This window comes from Monodelphis domestica, chromosome 2 (genome assembly GCF_027887165.1).
Source record: "Monodelphis domestica isolate mMonDom1 chromosome 2, mMonDom1.pri, whole genome shotgun sequence".
Lineage (NCBI taxonomy): Eukaryota > Metazoa > Chordata > Mammalia > Didelphimorphia > Didelphidae > Monodelphis > Monodelphis domestica.
In genome coordinates this window covers 285,664,711-285,680,682 of record NC_077228.1, presented here as the reverse complement: position 1 = coordinate 285,680,682, position 15,972 = coordinate 285,664,711, and the positions used below count along the sequence as shown (strand labels likewise).

Sequence of the window (15,972 nt, the reverse complement as noted above, 5' to 3'; positions counted from 1 at the left end):
CCTTTCCTTTTTTGTTTTTTTATCTTTTGGGGATATAAACCTAGTAATGGTACTGCTGGGTCAAAGGGTATGTATGTCTTCATATGCCCTTTGGACATAGGTCCAAGAATCAGTTCACAACTCCCCCAATAATACATTTGTGTCCCAGCTTTCCCATATCCCCTCCACGTTTTGTCATTTTCCTTTTCTGTCATAATAGCCAATCTGATAGCTGTGGAGTAGTACCTCAGAACTGTTATGATTTGCATTTCTCTAACAGTGATTTAGAGTACTTTTTATATGACAATAGAGCTTTAATTACTTTGAGAACTGCCTGATCATATCCTTTGATCATTTATCAGTTAAGGAAAGACTTGTATTCCTACATATTCAACTCATTTCTATGTGTATTTGAGAAATGAGGTCTTTATTACAGACTTGTAAAAAAACTGCAACATTATAATTACTGTGTATTCTCTATTCTTTTACCAGGTTAGTTTCTGACCTCCACCTCCCCCAATTTGCCTTCTTTTCGATTAGCCCCACTCTCTTCTCTTATTCCCTTCCCTTCCTATTTTCCTATAGGATAAAACAGCTTTCCAAATCCAACTGACTATATATGTGTTCTTCTCCCAAAGAGCCAATTCTGAAGAGATTAAGATTCCCATGTTCTCCTTACCTTCTGGATTGATTTTATCCTCTACTGTGCTCTTTCATGTCTCTTTTACATGCAACAATTTACCCCATCTAGTTTTCCCTTCCCCCTTCTAATGCATTTCTCTTTCTCATACCTTAATTTATTTTTTACAGCATCCCATCATATTCAATTCACACCGTTGCCCTCCATTGATGTATATACTCCTTCTAACTGTATAATTGAAAATCTGTTACCCTAAGAAAAAGAACATTTCCCAGGAGCCCACTGACTTCCTGTTATTATGTACTTCCTGTAGACAGGGAATAAATATCTAGTGGACAGTCCTACCTGGCCTTCCTTTGGCATGCAGCCAGTGGTGATGGTTGTAAACCTTGAAATTTCTCAGACTTGTGAATGTTAAAAATTTCCCCATTGGACTGGGAACATTCCCCATTTTGATGAGAAAACTCCTTGCTATGGGAGGACCTCTACTCCACCCGTACTTAAGACTGCTTTAGGGGAGAAAACTCCTTGCTAAACAAAGAAAGTACTTGGACCCATGCTTATAATAAGGCAAGGAGTTCTTTGAGCCATGCCTGTTTTTTAGAATTGATACAATGAGATGCTAGGTACCTAAAAGGGTCGGGCAAGTTTTCTCTTAATGAGATTAGTTGACTCAGCTGTGTTTTCACTGGTTCAGACTTACTGAGGAGATTAGTCGACACAGCAGCATTTTTTCTGGTTCAGACTTACTGAGATTTGTCGACTTAGCAAGAATTCAGATGGGCAGTCCTTTGGAAAACGTCTACAGTGATTGGTAGATGTAAGGACTTAGGGGAGGTGACATAGGAGAAAAACCCCTACATGAGAAAAAGCAGAATCTCTTGAGAAAAGATCCTTTTGGAGGATCTCTGATGAGGATCGCTTGGGAAGAATCTCTTGAGAGAGGCTCTGGAGAAGGGAAGTTCTTGGAGGACAATCTCTAAGGAGATCTCACTGGAGCTCCTCTGAGGGGACTCTGTCCCTCTGGAGGCTCTGGAGAGAGGCCCTTTGGAACTCTCTCTGGTGAAGTCAGCTGAGATGGAGCTGGCCTGGTGTCACTAGAATCCTTGCTTAGACAGACCTTGTGGTGAGTGTTAAAAGACTGACTGACTGATCTCTCTCTCTTAAGACTCTGGTCTAGGCCGTGTTGGCTTAAGGCCCTTCATACTTATTTCCTTTTTCTCTCTTTCTCTCTTTCTTTAATTCCACATTTGTATTAATTAAAAATCTCTATAAATCCAGTTGACTTGGGTAATTGAATAATTGGGAATATTTCCCTGGCGACCACCTTATATTTGATTTAAAAACCAAGACACTGTAGTGAAACATATTTCTGCGGTAAAATTTACTCACCCTCTCTTATATCTATCACAATTTATATCTTCCACTATTTTAATTACTACAGTTTAAGACCTCAACCATTTTAAATCTAACATGGTGGTGAGTGGGGATTTTGAAAATGGCTAACCAGCCATGGGCTGGTTTTATTTGTATCCTCTTTATTTCTTGATTTCTAATGACTTTTTTTTAACAAACCTCCTAAAATATAATATTTTTGTTATTTGAGATTTAATTTTAATTTTTATAGTTGGCAACCAGAAGGGATGAGAAAAACTCTCAATTTTCTTTTAAAGATAGCCTAGATACAATTTTTTTTTGAAGCCACATTTCTCCTGCCAAGACTTTTCACCCACCCACCCTCACAAACTCTGAGAGAACTTGAACTCTCTTTGGAGCTTCTGAAGTCTTTTTCCTTTCCTACTTTTTGCCCAGTTGCTTGCTCTCCCTACTGGCCGGGCTAGTTTTAGCCAGGGGATTCTTGGTAAAGAAGAGATAAGAGGCTTCTCTCATCCATCTGCTTGAGTCCATGTTCCTCAGTTCCTCGCTGCTGACTCTGGCATTGCTGATACTGCTTCCTCCAGACCTGACCCTGATCACTCATCCAGCCCTCACTCATCCAGCCCGGCCCCTACCCCGGCCTGGCCCCAGCCCCCAACACCGAGCAATCCTCCTCCTGATCTCCAGCTCTGCTTCTAAAATCGGCCTCCACCCCCTGACTGCTGTTGCTGACTGTTGCCACTGAGAAGCTAGGAGTCCTTGGAGTATCTCCTCAGGGCAGATGGTAAAAAAAACAAACAAACCAGGTGTCTTTTTCCTTAGGGCAACTATTAGCCTCCTAACTCCCTCTGGGGAAACTAGTAGTGGGGATGGGGAGAAGGAAGTTATTCTTCCAAAGAGGAAGTTGATTCCAAGGATGGGTACTCTTGTGAAAGAGCGGTACCTTGCCTATTTCAAATAGCTTCTACCATTCATGAGTGCATTGATCCTTTCACTTATCTTGCTTGAGATTCAGGGGAGAATCAACCCTTTGCCATTCTGGCCTGTCCAGTCTCTTAAGATTCATTCAATTTGGGATTCCTTCACACTGTGCTCAGCAAGGAGTTCTCCCTTGCTATGGGAGATCCAAGAGCACTGACAATAGGGATCTGAACAGAGAAAAAGGAACGTTAAAGAGTCTGGAGGAGAACTTTTAAGCCTTTTCAGACTCCATTTTTCTTTAATGAAAGTCTCTGGATTTCATTGTATTTTGTTGATTGTTTTAAGATTAAAATTTGTTTCAAGTTCATCTATTAATGTGTTCAATACTATTCTGTTACCCTGAATAATTTTAATCTACTGTATTTTAACTACTGTTATATTTGGCTACCTTTCCCCTATAACTATACTGAACAAAATTTCCTTGTATAAGCCCATTTAAAAAAAAAAAAGGGTTTTTTTCTATTTTGGCTTTATAAATTGTCACATAGAGGATGGATGGACTTCATCAAAACTTGTTACAATTGTAACCTTTGGAAAATTTAATGAGCTAAATATCTCAAATTGATTTTAAGGGGTCTTCAAACATGATTTTTAGATTTTTTTCAACAACTCTGATCATTTTGACTGCCTCTAACAAGACATAAGGTCCATTTTAGTAGCTGAAGTGAAGTACAATTATCATCCCACCTCCTGCATTTGTAAAAATGTGAATGGATGGGACATTACAGTCTCATACCAAAGGAGCTGGGAAGTTGATCCCAGGGCATGGTATCCCTGGATGGCTCCCAAGAAGGGAGCATCTCTCATTTATAACTCCTCAGTTTACTATACCCTTCCACCAGAATGATCTCTAGATTCTTGGTGACATTTTTAAACCCAACATAAACAGTATAGAGATTTTTTTTTCCTAGACTCCTCTGGCATATTTTTATAATGATGGCAGTAATAGATTTTTAAAAAAAATATCTCAGCCAAGGTTGAAACATTGCTACACCTGAAAATTTTGTAATAAGTATCCATTAGCTTCTAAGGTTTTTTTTTTCTTCTTTAAATGTCATACAGAATATTCATGTAAAATATGATAGTGGGTTTGTTTGCTATTGTCATTAAATGGGCTATTATAATTTGGGGATATTGATACTTTTAGAATGTGCATTACCTGTTGTATCACTGTTCTTTATAAAAAACTATTACTTTGAAAACAATGGATCATGGCCAGGTTTGAAAAAGGAAATGGATCTCATTTTTTGGGTGAGGAACCTTTGTACTCTACCTTTCCTTGGCTGACAAAGTGTGTCAATGATTATAAGCTATATATTTTTTATTTTTAAAACCCTTTTATTATTGTTTTTAAACGTTTGCATGTGCAATATAAATATACTATTTCAACTTCTTATTTTTTTCTCTCCTTTTTGTATTTGAAGCACATGTCATCAGTATTGAGATTTTCTTTAAAATTTTTGATTTTGCAGTAATATAAGTTTGATACATTTGCCCTAATGTCAAAACATATTCAAAAGGCTTTAGACTATAAAAATGATGTCACTGATCATTTAAAAAAATTATGGGACTTTGCTTAATGATTCTGTCTGATTCCAGGACAAGAGAAAACAAAAAGAGTCATTGCACAGTGCTAAAGAAGCACAAAGCTAAACTGCATAGTGCCAATCGAGCACAAGGTCAAAGAGACCAACCAATCCTAATGGGATTGATGAAATTTTGAGCCAAGACAAAAGAACTTGAACTTGTTTGAGGTTGCGGTTGTTTTGACATGTCAAAGGCAGGTCTTCCTTGTGCCACATTCTACCAAGTATCTTAAATTTGGCTCCTGCCTAGCTCCTATAATTTAGTCCTTATTCTGTCCTTCATAGTGTGGCAACTTCCTGTAGCCTTGGCTGCAAATGGGTAAGTGAAATATTACTGCATTTTGTCCTACAGACTTGTGGGATAAAAATTAATTGAACCCTAATACAAGGGTCTGTTTGAAATGTATTAAATTGGGCACTAATTCAAGGACCTGTTATATGTTTATTTTCCTTTACTTAAATTTTTTACACATAAGACTTTGATATTTCATCCAGAAGTTATCTTTTCTCTTTTATTTGGATTTTTAAAATATTTTTTATTTCTCTTGTCGATTGATTCATATACCTCATAACTCAGCCATGCATTCCCAAATAATCCCTGTGTTTTTTAACACCCTCTTCAGGGGGGAATGTATAATTATTCAAAGTCGCAAAGTTTAAATTCTTTTTGAGAGTAATTTAAGGTTAAGAAACATGCTACCTCTCTGAATCCAGAAAGTGAACTGTTTGGAGAAGGCACCATGAAGATGCCTACACAGACAACACACTGCACCAGAAGATCCAGAGTGAACTTTGGGGTATGGTGATTTGAACTGTGTGGAGTTGAATGCATTTGTTTTGTATGTACATACTTATGTCAAAGGGGACTGCCCCCTAACAGGTTTTTTATCAATGTGTCTAATAATAAATTGGTTTTGTTTTCTTTTCCTTTTATCCTCAAATTATTGTAATTTCTAAGTTGGTACATTTACAAGACCTACTGGAAAGACTAATCTCCCGCAGGTCTCATGGGGGAATGTGTAATTGAAAATCTGTTACCATAAAAAAAAAAAACTACATTTCCCAGGATCCCACTGACTTCCTGTCATTACGTACTTCTTGTAGACAGGGAATAAATATCTAGTGGGCAGTCCTACCTGGCCTTCCTTTGGCATGCAGCCAGTAGTGATGGTGGTGAGTGGGGATTTTGAAAATGGCTAACCAGTCATGGACCCATGGTCTTTATTTGTATCCTCTTTATTCCTTGATTTCTAATGATCATTTAATAAACCTCTTAAAATATAATATTTTTATTATTTAAGATTTTAATTTTTACATAACTGTCCTAATAAGGACAAAGTTGGTATTACAAGAATCATCTCCCCATATAAAGATGTACATAATTTAACCTTACTGAAAGTTATTTGATCCTCTTCCCTATTTACCTTTTTATGATTTTTTTGAATATTGTATTTGAGAGTCAAATTTTCCAATAAGCTTTGGTTTTTTAATAAGGAGTATTTGAAAGTCTTCTATTTCACTGAATCCCCATTTTTTACCCTGAAGAATTATGACCAATTTTGCTGGGTATGTGATTCTTGGTTCAAGTTCTAGCTCCTTTGCTCTTTGGAATATAATATTCCAGGCCTTCCAATTCTTTAATATAGAAGCTGCTAAGTCTTGTGTTATCCTGACTGTGGTTCCATGATATTTGAATTGTTTCTCTTTAGCTGCTTATAGTATTTTCTTCTTGATCTGGATAGTTCATATTTTCTTTTCTTTTTTTTTCATTCTTTTGACTTTGTTTCTTGATGTCTCATGGAGTCATTAGATTCCACTTGCCCAATTCTAATTTTTAAGACATCATTTTCTTGAGTGAGCTTTTGTATCTCCCTTTACATTTGGCCAATTCTACTTTGTAAAGAGTTCTTTTCTGGAGGCAAGCTAGGTGGTTCAATGAATTGAGAGCCAGACCCAGAGATGGGAGGCCCTGCATTCAAATCTGACCTCAGACACTTCCTACCTGTGTGACCCTGGGAAAGACCTTTAACCCCCACTGCCTTGCCCATACCACTCTTCTGCCTTGGGACCAATATGCAGTATTGATTCTAAGACAAAGGTAAGGGTTTAAAAAAACAAACAAAACTTTTCTTTGAGCATTCGGGGTGGGGGATGGCAAGGCATGAGGTCCCTAAAAAGTTCCAAAAGGTTCCTCGTCACTGGTCTAGTTCCTTGGATACAAAGTACTATATCTGAAAGTAGTATGGTGAGACCCTAAAAAGTCTCCCCTCTGGTCTCATTAAACTACAAGGATATAAATAATCTATTCCTAACACAAAGCTTTAGGACCATGGAGGTAGTCACCAATATGTAAGTGTTGAAAACAGAACTGTTTTTGTATTACCATTTCTTGCAAGATTTGGGCCTTCAATGTACTATATGAAACTTGATACAGTACAAAATTAAAATTATACTCCACAGAAAAAAACATGATTATGGAAAAGTATTCTTAATCATCACTAAAATCTTGCTCTAATACTTCCTCATGGTGTGGAAATGATGACTCTGATGCTTTAAAGTATACACCTGAGTAGAATGCAAGCTCTGGCAGGTCCTATTAAACTGGGAAGCCTTTAGGTATGGCCTGTTATGTCTATCTTTCAAAGACCAAAAGAGCTTAGTTCAGAAATGCTTATGACTAGCTTACAGCAAGGTAATGAATTACAACCACAGCAATTCTCAAAGATCATCGACTAAGGTATAAAGGGGTCTCCTGTGACATAAGTAAATGGGCCACTCATGCCAATAAAAAGACTAACCTTTAAGTAATGAAACAAGTACATTTTTGTAGATGTTCCCTGATGCATCCCTCCTCTTCAATGCTCAAGACAGCTGCCTTCCTTGCCTGCCCATAAGTTCTCATTTTGTCATATTGTTAGACATTTATCCTAAAAAGTATCAGTTACTCTCACACACTATTTTATGTTGTTTAGAAAGGGTAAGGATTGCTCATGAACAATTCTTAAAACAATAATAACCTGCATTTATCTGATGAAGTTTTTGTGAAAACATCTCAATATACATTTTTTATTAGGAAGAGTGTTTTCTCATAATATAATATAAAAAGATATTTCAAAAAATTTTTTTTTAAATCACTGATTACAAATGCTAGGGGAAGAGGCAACTAAGTGTCTTAGTGGATAGGCCTGGAGATGGAGGTCCTGGGTTCAAATTTGATCTAAGACAATTCCTAACTATGTGACCCTGGGCAAGTCATTCAATTCCAATTATCTAACCCTTATCACTCTTCTTTCTTGGTACATATATAGTATTGATTCTAAGAGAGAAGGTGAAGGTTTTAAAAACAAAAAACAAATTCTAGGGGAAGAAACTATCTTTTCCTTTTGTATTCCTCTTTCAATATGATAAAAATGTCTGTCTACATAATGCTTTTAGTTTTACAAAAAGCTTTCATGGGATCATAAGATTTGTAGCTAGCAGGAGCATTAGTGGTGATCTAGTCCAATTCCCTCATTTTACAAATGAGAAAACTGAGGCTCACAGAGGTAAAAGTTACTTATTCAAGGTCTAAGAGCCAGGATCTGAATATCATAATGTCTTCCATTCCAAATCTGGCCTTCTCTCCACCATACCCTACTGCTTTCTTCATAACAGTATGATAAGGTAAGTAGTGCAAGTATTAGCCCCCTTCTACAGATAAGAAATTAAGGTCTAGAGTTTAAACAATTTTTTTACAGTTAAACAGTTAATAATCATCAGAGGATTTGAACACAAGTTGCTGACTCCAACACCAGAGCTGTTTCTGTGTAGGAATGCACATCTATGTTTCTATGAAACATAAAACAAAAAGTCACCTGTAAAATCAAATATTTAGCAAAATTTCAAAGGAACTCTAAAAATTAATTCCAAGTATAGAAGTTTACTTTTCACTGAGACATATCCTTAATAATTAAAAGTAACAACTGGAGACTATAAATACTTAATTGTGGCATTATACTCAAACCTGCCAGTTCAAGAAATGTAGACATATAGCATAGGTCTGGGACAACCATGCCTGCTGTGAAAACAACACTGTCATGAAATTGGAAATAGAGGAGAGGAAAAGCCATTTTCTGTAATTATATAAAAGTGTAATATGATGAAGAATTATCTTAAGACACTGAAATTTCAAAGTTATACTAATCAACACAAAGCAGTGACAGGTCAAGTCAAGAAGCATTTATTAAATGCTTACTATGTGCCAGGAACTGTGCTAAACACTGAGAATGCAAATGCAAGCAGAAATAATGATAATCCCAGCCATTATGTGTTCTTATGAACTGGGGAAGACAACACAGAAATAGAAGCTAAAAACTAAGTAGGGATAGGGAAGATTTGAGAGGTGGCATGGTAGTCAAGAGTGGAGTCTGAAGAATGAAAACATTTAGAAGTAGCTAGGTAAAGCAATATAAAGCAGCATATAAAAGGGAGGATTTGGAGTTAGAAGATGAATTTGAATGCCACCTCAAATATGAAGTAGTTGTGCAGTCCTGAGCAAAAAACTTAACCTGCATACCTTCATCTGCAAACTTTAAAGCACTATGTAAAAGCTAGCTATTGTTATTGCTGTTGTTACATGGCTGCCCAGGGTTCTTTCCTTAAAATGCACATTCTGGGAAGAAACAGCCAATCCAAGGAAGACCATAGGAGCAGAGTATACTTCCATTAGAAGTCCAAGGGTGGGGTGAACCTCCTACAGGAGAAACCTTTGGTAGCATGCATGGTAAAGAAAATCCAAAGTCAGGAATAGAGTCAAGTTCCAAGTCCAAAACCCTTTGGGCTTGTGTCCCAGGACACTGGCTTCTCTGGGTTTCCCTGAAGGACTGACTGGTTGCAACATCTAATATGTAATCCTTAGCTCCAAGTGACAGATGGGATCACTGATAGGCAGAAGAACATCCTCAGTCATATAGTGTTAGGAAAAGCAGTATGTTCCCAGTCATTTGATATACTTACAGATTAGGGAAAAGGAATGAAGAGATGAGACAAGTGTTTATTAGCTACAATTTCCAAAGATAATGTGATTCCAACCAGTCACCAACTAAAATAAGATGCTAAAGAAAAGCTATTTTTAAAAACAAGTTACTTGTTTGCCTTTCTTTAAATTTAACTATATAATTGAAAAATAATTTCAAGACCTATTTAGCCCTATAATAGTACCAACATGAAAGTCATTATTAATAAAATATTACTAATTCATTTTAATTTGAGGGGAAACTCAGCCTGACTTTAAAATTAGGCTTGGAGAATACTGTGAAAAGAATACCAGTTCATTAACTATCTGACATATCCAGTGACCTCTAATTTCTAAAGGCCATAACATTGGAAGGCAATTCCTGATGTGCTTGCTCCCTTACAATTCAATACAACAAACATTAACCATCCACCCACAGCATGGGAATGTGCTAGGCACTGGTGAAACAGACAAAAATGAAACAATTTCTACATTCAAGGAATGAATATTCTAATGGAATGATAACAATATGCACACAAAGAAGTATAAGATACAAAGTATGGCATAAAGATGGCAAAAAAGAAATTGAAGTGTTCTGGAAAATTTGATCATTTACAAATTATTTATTATAAAATAAAAAATAACCCTAATAACTGGGAGGCTCAGGTAAGACTTCACAAAGTAGGTGGCACTTGAACTCAGTCTTTTGGGTGGTAGTGGAGGAGGGAATATTCCTCCAATAGCACAGATGAAAAGAGCAAACATCCTAAGTAGGGGGGACTGCCTGTGTGAATGCATGGAGGCAAGAGATGCCTTGGGAATAGTGATTAGTCCAATTTGGTTGGAATATGAAATAAAGGAAGGAGAACAATTTCACTTGCTACTTATGTGACTCTGGGCAAATAACTTGATCTCTCTGGATCTCTGTTAACTAGATAATTTCTAGGGTAAGGGTCCTCAAATTTTTTACACAGGGGGCCAGTTCACTGTCCCTCAGACCGTTGGAGGGCCAGACTATAAAAACCTAACCCTAACCCTAACCCTAACCAGGCAGCAGTATACACAGTGCGGAATCCCCTCCCCCAGATTGCCACTCACCATGCTGATATCTTCCATTGCGCAGCCACATAATCCTTTGTGTGGTGCCTTGTTCTAAGGTGCCACGCAAAGGATTATGTCCCTGGAAATAATATTGTACGTGAGCGATGCCGCACTTTGCAGCACTGCAACATGTTAAGTGCTCCTCTCACTGACCACCAATGAAAGAGGTGCCCCTTCTGGAAGTGTGGTTGGTGGGGGTCGGATACATGGCCTCAGGGGGTCACATGTGGTCCACAGGTGGTAGTTTGGGGACCCCTGCTCTAGGGTCTTTTCAACCCTAAATCTAAAATCTAATGACAATGTCCTCATAAATTATATTTAGGGTTTTAAGATTTAAAAAGTACTTTACATGCATTATTTAATTTGATTCTCAACAAACCATATATCCCCACTTCACAGATAAGGACACAGAGGCTCAAAAAAGTCAAGTAACTTATAAGCTAGTAATTAGAGCCTGAGCCTGGATGTCTCTTGATGCCAGCTCAGTGTTTTTCTACTATACCAATAGGGAGGTTAATAGGAAAGATTTTGTGAACAGGTTTGGAGATGGTATAAATTATTCCATGGCTGATCTAACTTAAGAGTCTTATTATCAGGCTGGCCACCAGGCAATGATTTTCTTTTTTCAACCAACAACCCAGAAAAATTAACCAAAGTTTAGAAAAGTTAGAATTTAATTAGCTGAAGGAAGACAAAAAGTGTTCCTTTAAATGTCTTAAGCATATAATTCTGGTGGAAAGGCAGCAAAAGCTATTGAAATTAACCTTGGAGTGAAGACCTGAGTTAAAATTCATCCCAACACAAACTTTGTGAAGCGGGGCAAGTCACTTAACCACTTAGTACCTCAGCAAATTCTCTAAGACCATAAGAGGCAGAACAGCAGCTAATCTGCATTACAGGATGTCTTCCTCACCTCCCAAATAACCCTTAAGTGATAAGGGGAAACAGAGATGAGATGGTCTCTATATTATATTGTTCATGGAATTTATATTTTAATAATTATAATAGTCATTATTGAACCAGTGTGCACAATGATCCTATGCAGTTAACCTTCAATTCTCAGGACAAAACTTTCTTTCTTCTTTACATTATTAATGTGCATAGCAATGGCTCACTTTATCCCATTTAAAAGAGTACAAAACTTGGAAAGTTTGAATTACCAAAAATTTTAATTCAGTAAAAATCCAAACTAATGAATTCAGCTGCACTTCAATTAGAGTATTACAGTCTATTACTACTAGACTATATATAGTTTATAGGTAGTCTGGGATTCTAAGACAGGTTTTCTTACTAGTTTTCTATTACAATCTCACTGTTCTATTCAATTGAATAAATATTTGTCAAATGTTTATTTTGTGCAGAGTGCTCTGATAACTGTAGGGAAAGTTGCAAGGTTTTATAGATGAGGATCCCTACCTCATGAAACTTACAATCTAATAGGTTGATATAACAGAGGTAGAAAGGTACAAAATGTACAAACAAGGAAAGACCTTTGAAAGTATTGTAAGCATGACTCAAAAAGAGATATGAGGATGCTCCCAATTCACTCCTTAGAAGTCCACAAGTGGTGTGTACATGTTTTCAGCATTTTCAATGTGTTGATCGGTTGTCCTGATTTTTTCTCCTCTGCTTTATCTTTTGACTTTGTTATATGAGATGGCTTCTCTAGCGGTAAGGGAAGAATACGAGGGGAAACTATAAGGATGTAAAAAAAAAAGACATCAATAAAATTTTTTTCAAAAATAGAAAAGTATTTTCAATAGACCAAGCAAGTGGTAATAAAGGTCTAAACTTAGGTAATAGCAGAAAGAGAGGAGAATTTGGAGGATTTTAGGGAAGCAGAATCATAGCTCCAGAGTTGGAGGAAATGTCAAATGTCATCTAGTCAGCAGCTTCATTTTACAGATGAGAAAACTAAGGTGGAGAGAGGTTACTTGCCCAGTCAAACAAGTAGTAAGCAAATATGGACTGTGTTGATGGAACAGTTTAACAATGTATATTAGCTGCCATTTATCTCATTATTTACTTAGTGAAGATTATTCCCATTTGTTTCCATGAGTCAATACAGAATATGTGGCCAGAATCTAGCCAAAGGTTTTCTGATCTTTAGATGTAGGGTAGAAAAAGTTACAATTCAGTATAAAGTGAAAGTAAAGTCTAACCAAGCAGTTATATATTATAAATAAAAAGACTAAATTGTTTTGATTCTTTGAGGAAAGTTGCTACACAGATTCAATACATGAGTTAACTAAATTCCATTTACAGATCTATATGGAGCCCACCTCCTAATCCCTTCCCTCACCCCTTTCCTTTATTTAGGCAAATTAACTTCAGTTCACTCTTTCATTCATAAGAACTTCTAAGCATTCATTTAATACACTAACAGCCTCTCTGTTCCTTTCAAACATAGCCATCCATAAGTTCACAGGCCATTCAAGGCAAATAGTAGCTTAAAAAAAAAAAAAGATCTCCAGCCTTAGAGAATGTATCTATGCCAAGAAATCACTAAGAAACTAAAGTTATTTTCAGTTTGGTTTACAGGCAGTCTAGATGATTTGCTCTTCTTCCATTTGTCCCTTCACCATTTGGGGGTCATGTTGAAAGTCTGCTAGTTTTTACTGCCATTAAAAAAATACAAGGTGCAATTCCATAGCTTCATCTGACATAGTTTTGTTTAAAAACAATCAAAAGAATGGTCTAGTACAGAGCTATCAAACTCCCTAGATGAAAATGTAATTGGGAAATACTTAACAAAATAAATAAAAATAGCATATATTTAATGTTATTATGTTGCTTTTCTAAGTCAAAATTAATTTCTGTTTGAGTTTGGCACTACTAATCATAACTCTTCTAATATCAATACAGTGGATCCAGCACTGAGCATGGAGTCAGGAAGACATCTTCTAGAGTTCAAATCTGGACATCTGGACTTACAAGCTGTGTGACCCTGGGCAAGTTACTTAACTCTGTTTGCCTCAGTTTCCTCATCTGTAAAATGAGCTAGAAAAGGAAACCCTAAACCATTTCTGTATCTTTGCTAAGAAAACCACAAACAGGGTCACCAGTCAGACAAGCCTCAACAACAAAAAACAAGAAAGTAAAGGTTTGGGTGTTCTATTGCATTTGTAGATCTGCTTTTCTGTAAAAATGATTTCTTATTTCTGTTCTTCCAGAGAAAAGGGGTGAGGGTGGAGAAAGGAAGGAAGAGAAATCAAGGTGTGTATGGAGTGGGGTGGGAGGGATGCTAGGTGGTTCAGTGGATGGAGAACCAGGTCTCTGGAGATTTGGCAGGTCCTGGGTTCAAATCTGACCTCACACATTTCCTAGCTGTGTGACCCAAGGCAAGTCACTTAACCCCCAATGCCTAGCCCTTATTTCTCTTCTGCCTTGGAACCAATACTTGATATCAATTCTAAGACAGAAGGTAAGGGTTTAAAAAAAAAGAGGGAGGGAGGGAAGAGAAAAAAGAAGTGAGAAAAGGAAAAAGAGGGGAATGAGAAGGAAGGACAGAGAGAACTGAAGAAGGAAAGAAAAGGGTAGAGGAAGGGAGGGGGAAAGAGAGGGAGAAGAGAGGAGACCAAGAGAAGAGACAGAAAGGAAGAAAGAAGGGGAGGAGAAAATGACTGAGAAAGGAAAGAGGAGGAAGGGGAGAGGTGAATATTTGGAACAAAAAGGAAGGGGTTAGAAAAGAAAGAAGGAAAGAGGAAGAGGGTGTAGACAGAAAAAGTGGAAGGGAAAGAGAAGGCAAACAAAGAAGAGGGAGGAGAGGGAAGGGAGAAGACAGATGAGAAGAGAGTCCCACAGATAGGTAAGAGGTGGGAGAGAGGAGGTAGAGAGAGGAAAAGGAGAGAGATGAACATAGGAGAGAGAATACAGAGTAGAGAGGGATAAGAAGAGAGAAGACAGAACAGGCAGAAGAGAGGAGAGGAAAGAGAGAGGTGGGGCTAGGGGGAGAAAGGAAAAAAGGCCTACCTACTCTTTTGTCCCCTAGGAGAGTCGATTTCTGGACACTTCCAATGAATGCTGAATACCAAGGAGTTGGGGGTGAGGGGGAGAGGGTCCTCGGATGCTACAATTGTTTACATGCTCCTTTCTAGGGTGAGTGAGCAGCCACTCGATGACACCCAATAACCTAGAGAGGGTGATCTTTACAAAGTTGCCAAGAACAAGCGGCCGGGGCCGCTGAAGGGAGCATATTACAGTTTTGGGGCTGTGGAAGGGTCGGGGGGGGGGGGGGCGGGAGGGGGGAAGGAAGAGTCCATGCCTGGAGGGTTCGCACTCTCCCGGTATGGGGAAGAGAAGAGGAGGGAGCCCCGCCGCCGGAGCTCGACGATTCGGGGACATGAAGGGAAGGGTCACGACGGGACGACGTGAGCGGGTTAGTTCTCCCGGGCCGTTACTCCAGACAGCGGAGTGAAAGTGACCCAGTTCCGGCAGGCGGGGCCCAGCTGGTCCCTCGGTGCCCATAGTGCCTCCAGACAACCCGACCTCCCCTCCAAGGGCCGTCCTCCGGGCTCCGGTGCTTACCCCCGCGGTCTCTTCAGCGGAACATTCCAGCAAACTCCGGTCGATGGCCTGCACCTCCGGCTCCAGCTCCGACGCCATCTTCTCTCCTTCGGCCGCCGCCGCCCGCCTGCCTTAGCTACCCGGGCAGCGGCTGCCGCCCCCGCCTCAGGCAGCTCCGCTCCCCGGAACCCGCCGGGGGAGGGGGGGTCGGGCCGAGAGGAAGGATAGAGTGGAGAAGGGAAGGGAGGGAAGCAGGAGGACGACAGGGGTCCGGGAGCAGGATGGGGGACGGGGATGGGGGAAGCCCCTAGTTCTACCTCCCGGGGCTCAGCGGCACGTCACCGCCTCCCGGTCCCGGGGAAAGGACACGGCGGGCCCCGGGGCCTAGCGTTGGAGATCTCCTCTATCGCGTCCCAAACCAAGGAAGGGGCAATAACACCATGGAGAGCGAGCGGGGCATTGTGGGAACTGTAGTCTTCTCCCCGGGGCTGCCGGGAGGGAGGTGGTGCTGGAAGGCGAACCACAAGGGCATTGTGGGAGTTGTAGTCCAACTTCCGAATGCAAGCGCGGGGAAGGGGTGGAGTAGGGAGGGAGTTAAGGCATGGAATGAAACGAGAGTGACTTTGCCACGGAAACAGCGTGGGGGAAGTTCTCTATCTCTCTTTAAAGTTTAGCTCAAAGCTACTTCCAGCATGAAGTATTTCTTAATTTCCTCTTAATTCCCACATCCAAAAATCACAGTATATTTACACTGCATATAGTTTGAATTTATTCATATGTGTACGAGTGTTTCCACCCAAAAGACCAGA

The 15,972-nt window shown here is 39.1% G+C and overlaps 1 protein-coding gene across 2 annotated transcripts in view; it reads right to left on the bottom strand.

The window, feature by feature from the left end:
• Positions 1-15,700, bottom strand: part of UBR2 (ubiquitin protein ligase E3 component n-recognin 2) — a 168,936-nt gene extending 153,236 nt beyond the window's left edge. The window contains exon 1 of one of the 2 annotated variants that reach the window (XM_001362230.4): positions 15,185-15,700. In XM_001362230.4, the coding sequence (XP_001362267.1) occupies positions 15,185-15,262 (78 nt within the window). In that variant the 5' untranslated portion in view covers positions 15,263-15,700. The remainder of the gene's footprint in view (positions 1-15,184) is intronic. The other variant, XM_003340481.4, reaches the window with a different exon arrangement.
• Positions 15,701-15,972: the final 272 nt, after the last annotated feature.